This window comes from Nycticebus coucang, chromosome 19 (assembly GCF_027406575.1).
Source record: "Nycticebus coucang isolate mNycCou1 chromosome 19, mNycCou1.pri, whole genome shotgun sequence".
NCBI lineage: Eukaryota > Metazoa > Chordata > Mammalia > Primates > Lorisidae > Nycticebus > Nycticebus coucang.
This window is the reverse complement of record NC_069798.1, coordinates 36,570,361-36,584,026: the sequence shown is the minus strand read 5'-3', so window position 1 is coordinate 36,584,026 and position 13,666 is coordinate 36,570,361. Positions and strand designations below refer to the sequence as shown.

The 13,666-nt window shown below is 38.8% G+C and overlaps 1 protein-coding gene across 6 annotated transcripts in view; it reads right to left on the bottom strand.

Moving 5' to 3' along the window:
• LOC128571651 (phosphatidylinositol 3-kinase catalytic subunit type 3-like) overlaps window positions 1-9,665 on the bottom strand; it is a 189,507-nt gene extending 179,842 nt beyond the window's left edge. For 3 of the 6 annotated variants that reach the window (XR_008375948.1, XM_053571250.1, XM_053571253.1), the window contains exons 1-3: window positions 9,524-9,665; window positions 6,783-6,971; window positions 1,169-1,312 (exon numbers count right to left, since the gene is read on the bottom strand). Coding sequence is in view for 4 of the 6 variants with exons in the window: in XM_053571250.1 (XP_053427225.1) it covers window positions 1,169-1,312; window positions 6,783-6,971; window positions 9,524-9,591 (401 nt within the window). In the remaining 2 variants the exon portion in view is untranslated. Of the gene's footprint in view, window positions 1-1,168; window positions 1,313-2,543; window positions 3,050-6,782; window positions 6,972-9,523 lie in introns of those variants that run through there. The other 3 variants (XM_053571255.1, XM_053571252.1, XM_053571251.1) reach the window with 3 other exon arrangements.
• Between the last annotated feature and the right edge of the window lie 4,001 nt (window positions 9,666-13,666).

Sequence of the window (13,666 nt, the reverse complement as noted above, 5' to 3'; positions counted from 1 at the left end):
CCCGTGATTGCATTAATGTACACAGCAATGTTTTAATAATAAATAAATTTTTAAAAAAATACAGTGATTCCTCTGTTGCAGTAGAAAAGGGATACAGAAAATACCCTTTAAGACTATGGGATTCTTTTTTAATAATTTCTCTTACTTGTAAATTTTTAAAAACCTAAATAAACTTTTGTATTAAAACTATTAATATCGGGGCAGCGCCTGTGGCTCAGTCGGTAAGGCGCCGGCCCCATATACCGAGGGTGGCGGGTTCAAACCCGGCCCCGGCTGAACTGCAACCAAAAAAATAGCTGGGCGTTGTGGTGGGCACGTGTAGTCCCAGCTACTCGGGAGGCTGAGGCAAGAGAATTGCTTAAGCCCAGGAGTTGGAGGTTGCTGTGAGCTGTGTGATGCCATGGCACTCTATCGAGGGCCATAAAGTGAGACTCTGTCTCTACAAAACAAACAAACAAACAAACAAACAAACTGGAAGGTCACAGACAGTATGCAAGCCATACTTGGGTTTTTAGACAAGTCACAAAATGAGACCAGAGAGAGAGCCTGGATTTCAGGGACTTTCACCCACAGCTGCCCAGCTGGTCCACCCTGGAGCTCAGTGCAGCCTCAGAAGCCATGAGAAACAGTGGGCTTTGTTCACTCTAGCCACAGGGGGACGAACGGGATCTTTTGCATTGCACAGATTTTATACATAAATATATTTTGTTTGTAATGAGCCATTTTGAATAAACATTCTCACTGCAAAAAAAAATAAAAAACCTATTAGTATCATTAGCAAGTTAATGCTTTTCGATCCTGTTTATCCTCCTTTTTGTTCATTGTTATGACAAAGCAGAACCCTGTAACAAAAGTTATAGTACATGCCAAATAGTCTTTTTTTCTGTAAAAGCAGGTTCTAGTTCCCAATGACTCCTATTTCTAACAGAAATCATATTACAACCAGAATAACCACTAATACCAGAATAAGGTTAACTATGTTTCTTAATCTATCTGCATATCCTGAAAGAAACATGTCAAATTCAGTCTCATGAATGACCAAATCATATGTACCTACCTTTTTTTCCCATTGGAAAACTACACTGGGTATATACTATTAAAGCCCTGCAGAAAGTAAAAGGCCCGAAAGCTACAACGCTCCTATAGATCTGACAAATAGAATACTTACCCATATTTTCCAAAGAGTGAAACTGTTGTTCCTCCTACAGGCACTGCTTTTCCTGGTCCATATACATCCCATATGGTCAGGGCCACTTGGGCACTCCTGGGCAGGTCAGGATATTTCACACGCAGTTTTAGCCATTCATTCCAGCTATAGAAATAAAGTTAACATAAACAGATATAGATCTTTCTTTTAAACTAACAAATCATTAGCTCAGCACCCATAGCACAGTGGCTACTGCGCCAGCCACATACACCCAGGCTGGCGGGTTCGAACCCAGCCCGGGCCAGCTAAGCAACAATGACAACTGCAACAACAACAAAAAATAGCTGGGTGTTGTGGTGGGCGCCTGTAGTCCCAGATAACTGGGAGGCTGAGGCAAGAGAACTGCTTAAGCCCATGATTTGGAGGTTGCTGTGAGCTATGATGCCACAGCACTCCTACTGAGAGTGACTCTGTTTCAAAAAATAAAAAAAAAAAATCATTCAAGAACTTTGGAAAAGGTTCCCAAAAATTAGATTAGTACTCTAAAAAATAATGTGTCAGTTACATCAATTTTGCTAAAGGGAACTTCAATTTTAAATATAGGAGACATGAAATTTTTTTTTTTAAAAAAAGAGCTCATGAAAAATGAATGGCAATGTTCAACCTTTACTCAAAAACTCACACACCACCACCAAAACACAAGAGAATATGGAAATGGCTAATAAAAACCTCGGAAAACATTTTCAACCTATTAGAGACCTTTAGAACCAAACTGTGATTAACCACTTTCAGAACATAAGTTTACATTATGAACATAAAATAACGAAAATTACGTTACACTTAAAAGCACTTCTGAGAATAAAACAGAAAAAAAGCAACCATAACCTGACAGAAATCAACATAGAATATCTTCTATACCACAGAAGTTACCAGACTGCCCTAGACAAACAATTTTCTTTTTATGTGAGATTTTTTTCCTTAAGTTATTCTATTAATATTGGTAACATTTAGTTATTAGTGCCTTATGCTTTCAAACCACATCTGTATATATCATCTCACTAAGGAATGTTTGTTCTTGATAATATAGCTAATGACAGCAGAGCTCTTCTTTTAGCATCTATTCATTTCTGTATTTTTTTCTGCATTTAAACTTCACATTGCATTCATTTGATAATTACAACTGTCTTAAAAACAGCAGATGGCTTTTAAAATCTCAAAAAAATACCATACAAACAATACATAAACTAATACCTAGCAGACACAGAGAATTCTACTTCTCTATTTACACAAAATTATTCTCAAAGGGGCACATCCCAGTCTAGGTCAAAGGCATCTACATCGATAAAAAATTGAACACAATTTTCAAAGTCTTAAACAAGGAATCATTTATATTCACCATATAAATCTAAGGACCTTTGGGTGACGCCTGTGGCTCAAAGGGGTAGAGCACTGGTCCCATCTGCCAAAGGTGGCGGGTTCACACGCAGCCCTGGCCAAAAACCACACACACACAAAAAATAAATAAATTAAAAAAAAAATGTAAAGACCTTTAGGAAAATTAGAGATGGCTATCAATTTCAAAAAGAAGCAAAAAGTCATTAAAGCTTTTCCTTCCATAAAGGTCTTAAAAAATAAATCACGGCTCGGCGCCTGTGGCTCAAGCGGCTAAGGTGCCAGCCACATACACCTGAGCTAGAGGGTTCGAATCCAGCCCGGGCCCACCAAACAACAATGATGGCTGCAAACAAAAAAATAGCCAGGTTGTGGCAGGGGCCTGTAGTCCCAGATACTTGGGAGGTGGAGGCAGAAGAATCGCTTGAGCCCAGGAGTTGAAGGTTGCTGTGAGCTGTGATGCCAGGGCACTCTACCCAGGGTAACAGCTTGAGGCTGTTATATTTATATAATAATAATAATAATAATAAATCACATGCCTAAGAAAGCCACACCTATTACAGATAAGCTTATGCAACTAAATGAATTTATTTAATTCAATCCATATGATAAAGTAGAGACAATGCCATTCTGCCAATGAAAAAACCATACAGGTTAATTAATACTGGTTAAAGTTAAAGAAAAAAAATCAGTGATAATATCCAAAATTAAGTATGAAATTTCTCACCTCTATGTTCTGTCCTTTAGTGACTAGAAGACAATACCTGTGACCAACCAATCTTTTGTCTCAAACCTTTTGGTACTCAACACCAAGCCACAACATCTCTTTGAATAAATGCAACTACACTGTTAATCCACTTTACATACCAAGCTTCTGCAGAAGAGTTCTTCTAAAGGAAATAATTCTGCAGCTAAAAAGTTTGAAAATTTTTTCTTGATATTAAGGAAAGATCTAATGTAACACCAACAATTTGCATATTTTGAACACTATTTTGTTCTCCGCCGGCTCATGTACCATCCCTTCCCCATTCCCTATCCCTCCCCAATCTCAAGACTAAATTTACCTGACAACCTTCAACTCGTCCCAAGATTGTAAAACCTAAATCTGGACGTTGCAATCCCCCCTCCCCCGTGCGTGACGCTCAGGCACACACAACACTATACTAAACTTTCTAGCCTGATTAATATACTGAGAAAGCCTAACTTAGTAATTTTTGAATTAGAATGTTATTATATGTATTTCTTTAAAGCCATTTCAGATCCTTTACGGGACAAGGTAGAATATAAATGTTTTTAAGAATTTAAACTACTTGCTTACAGAATGATATTCACATAAAAAAACTTGTAAGTTTATAGAACAGACATCTAAAAATGAGAATACCTTAATGTAAGTAAAGAAAGTCCCGGGCGGCGCCTGTGGCTCAGTCGGTAAGGCGCCGGCCCCATATACCGAGGGTGGCGGGTTCAAACCCGGCCCCAGCCAAACTGCAACCAAAAAATAGCCGGCCATTGTGGCGGGTGCCTGCAGTCCCAGCTACTCGGGAGGCTGAGGCAAGAGAATCGCTTATGCCCAGGAGTTGGAGGTTGCTGTGAGCTGTGTGAGGCCACGGCACTCTACTGAGGGCCATAAAGTGAGACTCTGTCTCTACAAGAAAAAAAAAAAAAAGAAAGTCTCATACGCCAGAGGTGGCGGGTTGAAACCCAACCCCAGCCAAAAAAAAAGGAAAGTACAAGTTTCCAAGTGGGTGAAATAGAACATGATAGAACAGACTTAGACAAATTCTGGATCAATTCCTCATTATTAGAACTCTCAAATAGATTTAGATAATTTAGAATCTCATAATACCCCCAAAATACTATCTGAACTAAGGAAATATAAAAATTGTAATAGTCTCACTTTGTCGCCCTTGGTAGAGTGCTGTGCTGTCACAGCTCACAGCAACCTCCAACTCCTGGGCTTAGGCAATTCTCTTGCCTCAGCCTCCCTAGTAGCTGGGACTACAGGCGCCCGCGACAACGCCCGGCTATTTTTTTGTTGAAGTTTGGCTGGGGCTAGGTTCAACCCCGCCACTCTCAGTATATGGGACCAGCGACCTACTCACTGAGCCACAGGCGCTGCCCAACATAATTTATTCTTTCCAGTTTATAGGATATTTTTTATGTAAGTACTTATAAGGAATAATGGCTTTGTTTTTTCTCTCCTTCATTTTAGAAGGGAAATTTTTGTTTTGATAAACTAGTAACAAATTCGTCTTCTGAATACTAAAGAGTAGGATGTACAAAATTTACAAATATTTTCCCTTAATTTCTTAAAAAATATATATATTTTTAAATAAAACCTATTTTCATGTTACTCTACCCAAAATAAGGCACTTTTCTTAATCCATTTTCTACACAGCTCTCAGACATTTTAATTTCAAAATGTCATTTTTAATAATTTTATAGTACTTTATTGAGTAGTTTCACAGTTTAAAAAATATAAATTAAAAATTTCAAACTTTTATAGAGCAGACATGGGAGTTTACACATCCTTGAAAATATATAATATAAAAATAATGCAAAGAAGATTTAAGAAATTCAAAGAGGAGAAAAATTTTAACATTCCTCTAATTAGGAATTTGGTTTCACTAATTTCCTTTTTTGCCAAAGTATGGAACAGAACCACTAAACCATTTTCCTTACCAGGAAAAGTGAGGTTCACCATAGTTTTTTACTTTCTAGACCTAAATTTGTTTTAACTCTCTTTTGAGTAACAGGTTGCCTCCAAAAACATCTATTGAAAGTTTTGACCTCTGTCCCTGAAAAAATACACAAGCACAAAATTTTGCATATAATCTAAAGAGTTTTAAAGATTTTTCTGACTACATTTTAAGAAATGCTGATATCTGATCCATTGTTTTAGGTGTGATGATGGTAGTATAGTTAAATTTAATGAGATATACAGAAATACTTATAGATAATATGCTATAATGTTCAGAATTGGCTTCAAAATAATGGTGGAAATACAAGATTGGCCATGAGTTAATAATTATTCACTAATTAAGTTATGGAAACTTAGGAGATCGCTGTATTATTCTGTCCCTACATTGTAGGTTTAAAATTTTCCAGAATAGGGCGGTGCCTGTGGCTCAGTGAGTAGGGCGCCCGGCCCCATATGCCGAGAGTGGCGGGTTCGGACCCAGCCCTGGCCAAACTGCAACAGAAAAATAGCCGGGCGTTGTGGCGGGCGCCTGTAGTCCCAGCTGCTCGGGAGGCTGAGGCAGGAGAATCGCGTAAGCCCAAGAGTTAGAGGTTGCTGTGAGCCGTGTGACGCCACGGCACTCTACCTGAGGTGGTACAGTGAGACTCTGTCTCTACAAAAAAAGAAAAATTTTCCAGAATAAAAAGTATTAAATATATACTATGTATGCTGTGTATGTATAGCTATATATAGCCACAAAAAGTCTTCTAAGGAAATTATACCACTAAAATAATTGGTTTTGATGTAAACCAATCACCACAGTTCAGGCTTCGGGGTGATCCCTGGTACACAGGGCTATCCACGTGGCCTCATCTTGTCTTCCATGAATACCGTGGACATAAGGTCCTTCCTTAAAAGCATACAACCTATGTATCCTGCAACGAGCCTACTGGAGTAGTGAATAAAATTCACTGACTGAACATTGGAACTGAACTAGAGAGTCTATCAAAGAAGTGTCAAAAGAGGTTAGATTATGGACCCACAATACTGTTCTTGAAAAACAAGAAATTTATGTTCATCATATTTACCCGGCATCCTGACAATGTTTTAGCTACGTACAATGCTGAAATCATGAAAATTTAAAAAAATTATCATACATTAAATAATAAAAATTTTATCTAAACAGATGACAGTAGATCTCTCTCTACAGACCTGAGCTCCAAACATAAGATTAGACAATATTCCAGGCTATCCAGAAGAGTTTACAAGGCAGAGAATGGTAGAAATTTAAAATACTACAGATGTTTTTGGTTTTAGTCACGTAAATCAGTTAAGTGTTTATCAAAATGTCAATATATTGAATACAAGCACAAATAAAAAACTTCCATTTCAACTTCAGTTATAATACTGATAAGCATAATACTTAATGTTACTGCTTTAAACCATCCAATCAATGCATATAGCTATTAAATTAAGGATTTACTGTAATTCCCAATAAGTTACATTTGCAACATCCATAAAGAAATGGTAGAACAATCCACCACATGCAAGAAAACAACTTACTTCCACCTTGTACTAAATGCCTTGTAGGATGTTCTCACTGGCAAGGCCAGAGGCTTCCCTTCTGCAAAAACCTGACAAGTAACATAAAGGTCACAGCATGTCTCTTGGTATAGCCCTGAAAACTTCAACATTGGATCTTCTAGGACAGCTTTATAACTCTTTTGTTCTCTCTTGCCTTCCAAGCTTCCTCTGAAAGCACAAGAACAACAATCTTTTAAACATGCATTTTTTTAAGCATATACATACATGCACAAGTAATAAAAAGACTTCATGCTCTTTGTATAAGATTGCTTTATGTCAAGGAACATTTCCCTGTATATGAAATTAAAGTCACTTTTACATGTAATATTGATCTCTTAAAGTCCTAGTATCTAAGCTCATTGGTATCTTTACCAACTATTTCCCTATTTCAGGCTATGGAATTTTAAACTCTGCCACCAACTCTTGATCTACAATCTAGAAGACACCAACTTACCAGGCCTTAGTTTCATTTTATTAATTTCAAGTTTCCCATTTATTCACCTATTCTTCCAAAAATGTTTACTGTGGTAGGCAGAGGGGCCCAAAAATGAATGACAAGATAAACAATACAGTATTTTTTTTTTTTTTTTTTTTTTAACCACTAGGAAAACAATCCAGTACTAAAAGAAAATTTTAAACTACTACTTCTGGGAGAAAAACTTACTTTTACATGTGTTTTTTTTTTTCTTTTTTTTTGTATTCTTTCCTTTTTATATATATGTACATATATTATCTGTTCATAAAAGATGGACGCCACAAGATACTATTTAAGAGGTAGCAACATTTCTTGGACATCAAGATTCTATCCAATACTATGCCAGGTATTTTATATATTTCTTAATTTTCACCATATTCTTATTTTATAAATGAGGAGGCAGAGATTCAGAGATTAAACTCATTAACCAAGGTTAGAAAGAAAGTAACAAAGTTGAGAATAAAATCCAGGCTAAGGAGAATTTCTGCCTAGAATAAGAAAAAATCCAAGAGTCTCAGGAGCACTTACCCTGGCTTGGGAGCAAGAACTTAGTATCCCAGATATAAGCCTGAAATGAGCCTGAACAATATACAGGTGGACATAAATTGCACATGACTGCAAGACTTGCAGTTTTGTGTGTTAACAAATTTGCTGGATGATGCAACTAATAATCGCCAAAATAGGTGAGAGAAAAGACAGAAAGGTCAGTTATGGGTAAGTAATGACATACTCAACTTTGGACAAGCTTTAGGATATCTGAAGCGACCATGTCCTATGGGCAGTTTTTATGACACTAAGAAAAGAAATATCACAGGTGCAAGTTGTTACTGAAGCCATTGGAAAAAAAATTAAAGGTCTAGGAGAATAAATAGAATAAAAAATTACTATTCTTGGACAATGACTCCAAAGTGACACTTTCTGCCTCCATCCCCGAAACCAAAAAAAAAAAAAACCACCACCTGACAATTGCAGTCTCAGAAGCTACAGCACTGTTAGTATTTAATTTTGCCAATCCTGCTTTATGCTTTACCTTTAGCTCAAAATACTCAATTGTCTGTGCCTGTGTGTATGTTAATAATGGTCACATTTCTTGCATTTCTTTTTAATATTCAAAAATTTCGAAAAATGCATTCGTATGTGTAAGAAATACTGAGAAACACAAGACTGAGCGGAAGCCCTTTATCAGATGATAATATGGGTCTTATACATATAATCTAGTGGAGAGTGCTGCAAAAATGACCTTAAACAAGTGTGTAAAGCACCATACAAAGGTACGTATGGTTGTTGACATTATTATTTTTACTACTACCACAAACTGAAAAATTAAGGATTTGTCAGAGACTAAAGTAAGTGACTTCCGAAAATGAAAGTAAATAATCATTCCAAGGCACATCTGACAACTAAGAAAATGGACTTATCACACACTGAAGACATGTGGCCCTCTTACTGACACATGTCTGCTGACAACTGACTGAATATACACAATGTTGACTGATTATGAATGACGTGGCGTGACGTATAAAACCTTTGACAATACTCCTACATAACCACTTTTACAACGACATAATTTCCAATTCGGTTTTGCCCACCCCCTATTGTTGTATTTGTTCCATTATTTTCATCTCAAGATGTCATGCTCTTGGTCTTTATTTCAACTATAGCGCCCCCATGGTTTTCCTGCAAGATTGTTTTCTCATATTGTCTGGGTCCCTTTGCACCGGGAACCCTTATTTTGACTCCCAACCACCCTGTCTTAACGATGCCAGACTGCCCAAAGATTCAACTTAAGCCTTTATCACTTCCCATGCTGTTAATACTACACCCATGTGCTCATCTTATTCTCAACTATCACATCTGCTTAAGTCTGCCTCTCCATCATTTCTGCTGCCTCCTTTCCATCCTCCAGACCCGTTCTAAAGATCGTCTCTTTTATTTACAGCAAGATTTCATTTCTTCATTTGTAAAATAAAACAGTAATAACCCTCATAACGTTGAACATCAAAATGCTTTGTAGACTGTAAAACACTGTGGAACTTATAAGCTTATTCTTGCCGCTGTGCGTCTTCAATCCTTTTCCTACATGGCCCCTCTCCATTATTCACTCTTCCCCTAATCTGGCTACAGCCCGCTCTGAGAACCCTATCCCGGTCTTCAAATCAGTCACCATGTTTACTTTCCACAGGCCCCTGCCCCTCCTTCCCCTATGCTCATGCAATCCCGCTCTCTGTCCCCAGGATTCTCTTACATTTTAAGCTGTACGTTGATATCCAGGTCACAACTATAGATGTAGTGAAACTTCTCCGCTTCACCCATAGCACTCCCGGCAAAGGCACCACCTACTGCTAGAAACTAAGCGCAGGAAAGACCGGAGAAGTGAACTTGCTGCGCCCCACGACACACGCGCTTCCTGTTCCTCCCCTCAGCCTGCAAGCCGCCAATCCCAGCCCGGAGCGCGACTAGACGCTAAGGAAATCCCCGCCCTAGATTTCCTAGGGCGCATGTGCAAACGTGTCCACCATCTTGCTTAAGGGTAAGTAGGATTCCGGAAATGTAGCCTGTCGGTTTCCATGCCAGTTTTCCAGTTTCGCTAGACAAACTCTTTTTTTTTTCTTTTTGGAAACAGAGGCGCTGTTATTTGCCCTAGATTGATTTGCTGCAGCTAAAATAATCCCAGGGCGGCGCCCGTAGCTCAGTGGGTTAGTGCCGGCCACTACACCGAGGCTGGCTGGTTCGAACTGGCCCGGGCCAGCTAAAACAGGGACAACTGCAGCAAAAAAAAAAATAGCCCAGCGTTGTGGCGGGCGCCTGTAATCTCAGCTACCTGGGACAGAGGCAAGAGAATGGCTTAAACCCCAAGAGGTGCAGGTTGCTGTGAGCTGTGATGCCACGGTACTCTACCTAGGGCGACAGCTTGAGACTTTGTCTCAAAAATAATAACAAAATAAAATAAATCCCAAAGGAAATTCGATTCTTTTGCTGCAGACTAAACAGGTAGGTAACAAGCACAAAATTAGAATTTTGCCAGGTTTTAATTCCATTGGTCTTTTCAAAACTTGTAGATATGATCACTAATTTACTATGTCAAGCAAAGATTTTCTCTTGCAGGGCTGTCCAGCCTTTAGGCTTTTCTGGGCAACTGGAAGAGTGAAGAGTTGCCTTGGGCCACATATGCAATACACAAATGCTAAAGAAGGCTGTTGTGCAAAAGAAGAAGAAGAAGTCGATGCATAGTTTTGGGGATACCCTACACCACAAATTGGACAAAAAGTTCTAATGTGATGGGGATATGGCCGGGGCACAGGTTAGATATCCTGCTAGAGACTAAAGAAAAGACTAAGCAGGAAACAAAAAAATCTGGGTTTTATTTTGATACCGGATTCCACCACTCAGGGCTAGACAGGGAGCCCCTCATTCTCTAGGCCCAGGTGAGCTCAGAGGTCAGACCCGCATTTCTAGGCAGGAGCAGACTGCCTTTTTTGGGTCACACCCTCTGGGCTCTGCTAAGATCATGAACAAAGCAGCCTTTAATGGTTTTTTGGGTGGTTCCACCTTGGGCAGGAATACACACCCTAATCCCTTCTCAGGAACAAAGACTGTAAAGGACCTGATAACCTTGCCCTAGTGAAGGAGGAGCTACATTCATTCATTTGAACTTTGAAAAGATGTTTTTCTATCTACCAACTGCCAGCCCTCCATGGGTTCTCAAACTATGGCCTGCGGGCCACATGAGGCTGTGTGATAGTATTTGTTCCCGTTTTGTTTTTTTACTTCAAAATAAGATGTGTGCAATGTGCATAGGAATTTGTTCATAGTTGTTTTTTTTTAAACTATAGTCTGGCCCTCCAACTGAACAATGAACTGGCCCCGTTTAAAAAGTTTGAGGAGCCAGGATTAGCCCACGTGGAGACTCCCAAGTTGAGTTCTTCACTTCTTTGCCCCTTCCAGAAGCTCGAGAGCTTTTTACTTCTTCTATATTCCTTTCTAAGGTCTAATAAAAGTCCTATCTTGCCACTGATCTGTGGTCTGTGGGTTCATTCTTCGAATCCCCGAGACCAAAGATCTACTGAAAAGCAAAATTCCGGTATCAATTTTACACACTACTAATATTTATGCTACTTTGGTCAAAATACCTGGGTGCTTTGTTTGGGACCCAACCCTAACCTGGAAACTTATGGCAATAACTCTAGAACACAACTGTGAACCCTCTGGTCCCCTATTATGCTTATTTTTATAACATTTAATAAAATCGAAAATTGTAATCGCTATTTCCAATTAGATTCAAAACCCTTTGAAGGCAAGAATAGTGTGCTGTGTGCCATGTACTCTTGTGTCTACCTCCTTCCATGCTTGTGAATATTGCTGGGTTTAATAATTCCTCTTTTTTTTTTTTTTTTTTAGAGACAGAGTCTCACTTTATCACCCTCGGTAGAGTGCCATGGCATTACAGCTCACAGCAACCTCCAACTCCTGGGCTTAGGCGATTCTCTTTCCTCAGCCTCCCAAGTAGCTGGGACTACAGGTGCCTGCCACAACACCCGGCTATTTTTTTGTTGCAGTTTGGCCAGGGCTGGGTTTGAACCCACCACCCTCGGTATATGGGGCTGGCGCCCTACTCACTGAGCCATAGCGCCACCCTATAATTCCTCCTTATTAATTGTTACTCATGACAGTCTCCATTTTCCTTTTTTTTTTTTTTAGAAACAGAGTCTCACTTTGTCACCCTTAGTACAGTGCTGTGACATCACAGCTCACAGCAACCTCCAGCTCTTGGGCTTGGCTGATTCTCTTGCCTCAATCTCTCAAGTAGCTGGGACTACAGGCATCCACCACAATGCCCAGCTATTTTTTTGTTGTTGTTGCAGTTTGCCCAGGGCCAGGTTTGAACCCGCCACCCTCGATATATGGGACGCGCCCCTACTCACTGAGCCATAGGCGCCGCCGTACGGTCTCCATTTTCTATGTGTTTATTTCTAGGTGCAGGATACCAGAGAGACATCAAATTAGGTTAATTAGAATGTTGAGGGATCTAGAAAAAACATTTCGAAGAAAAGTTGAAAGTTGTAGAGCTATTTAATCTGGAAAGGGGAAAACAATGGATAATGCACTATGCTTTGCTAAAAGTGAGCTATCAAAAATACTTGTGAAGCATGGAAGGCACAAACAGACTAAAGATGAACATGATAGTTAGAACATTTGATTTGTTCCAAAGTACAGCTGCCACCTGTGTTTGGAACTTACAGGAAAGTAATTTCAACAAACAATAAAAATTAAAGTTTCTAATCATTAGAGTTGTGCAACAGTAAAACAAATTGTCACAAGTACTCTGTTTATGTCATCACTGCAGCACTCAGTGTGAAGTTTAATGTGAAACAGGTTTTTGAAATTTGAGTAAAATATTGACAATGTGTAAAGAACTAAATTATCTGATCCATGTGTTGACTTAAATCACCTTCATTATAGTGTTATTTAATTATAAAGCTACATAAATTATATATGTATAAAACCAAACAAATTTACAAATTAAACATGAATACTTCAAATTAACAATCTTAATATGATAGTGTTTTATTGTTGAAACTTACTGCAGTGTACCGTGATTGTGGGATGTGTCACTGCCTGCTCTCACAGAACTGGTTCTTCGAAATTCAGCAGATCTATACTGCTGTATTCCTCATGACAGTTTCTTTTTCTAGCCTCTTTTTTCTACTTAAATTGTTATGAAATCTTTTTTTTTGGTAGAGACAGAGTCTCACTTTATAGCCCTCAGTACAGGGCCATGGCGTCACACAGCTCACAGCAACCTGCAACTCCTGGGCTTAGGCGATTCTCTTGCCTCAGCCTCCCAGAGTAGCTGGGACTACAGGCACCAGCCACAATGCCCGGCTATTTTTTTGTTGCAGTTAGGCCAGGACTGGGTTTGAACCCACCACCCTTGGAATATGGGGCCGGTGCCTACCCACTGAGCCTCAGGTGCTGCCCAATTGTTATGAAATCTTAATATTACCAGCATGATGTCATTTGGCTTTAAATTGGTTCCAAAGCATTTTTAAGCATAGTTCTATTCTTTTCTAGTATTAATTGTCCCCCAAACAGTTGAAAACATAATGTAGATAAAGGCCTGAAAATCATATGTCACTACTTAGTTACAAGATATTCATTCATAGAATTCAGGATCAATTTATTAACTTTTTGAAGGTTATCATCAAGAGGAAAGAGGAAAAATAACACTGAAAATTTATTGTAGAGGAATCTTAGAAGATTTGATTGTAATCATATTTAACACAAGAAATCACATTTACATCAAGAAAAACTAACGTGCCAGTAAGGAGAAAGATTTTAGTAAGTCACAAATGTGTGGTAAGAATTTCAGAAGCTACAACTAGCAGTC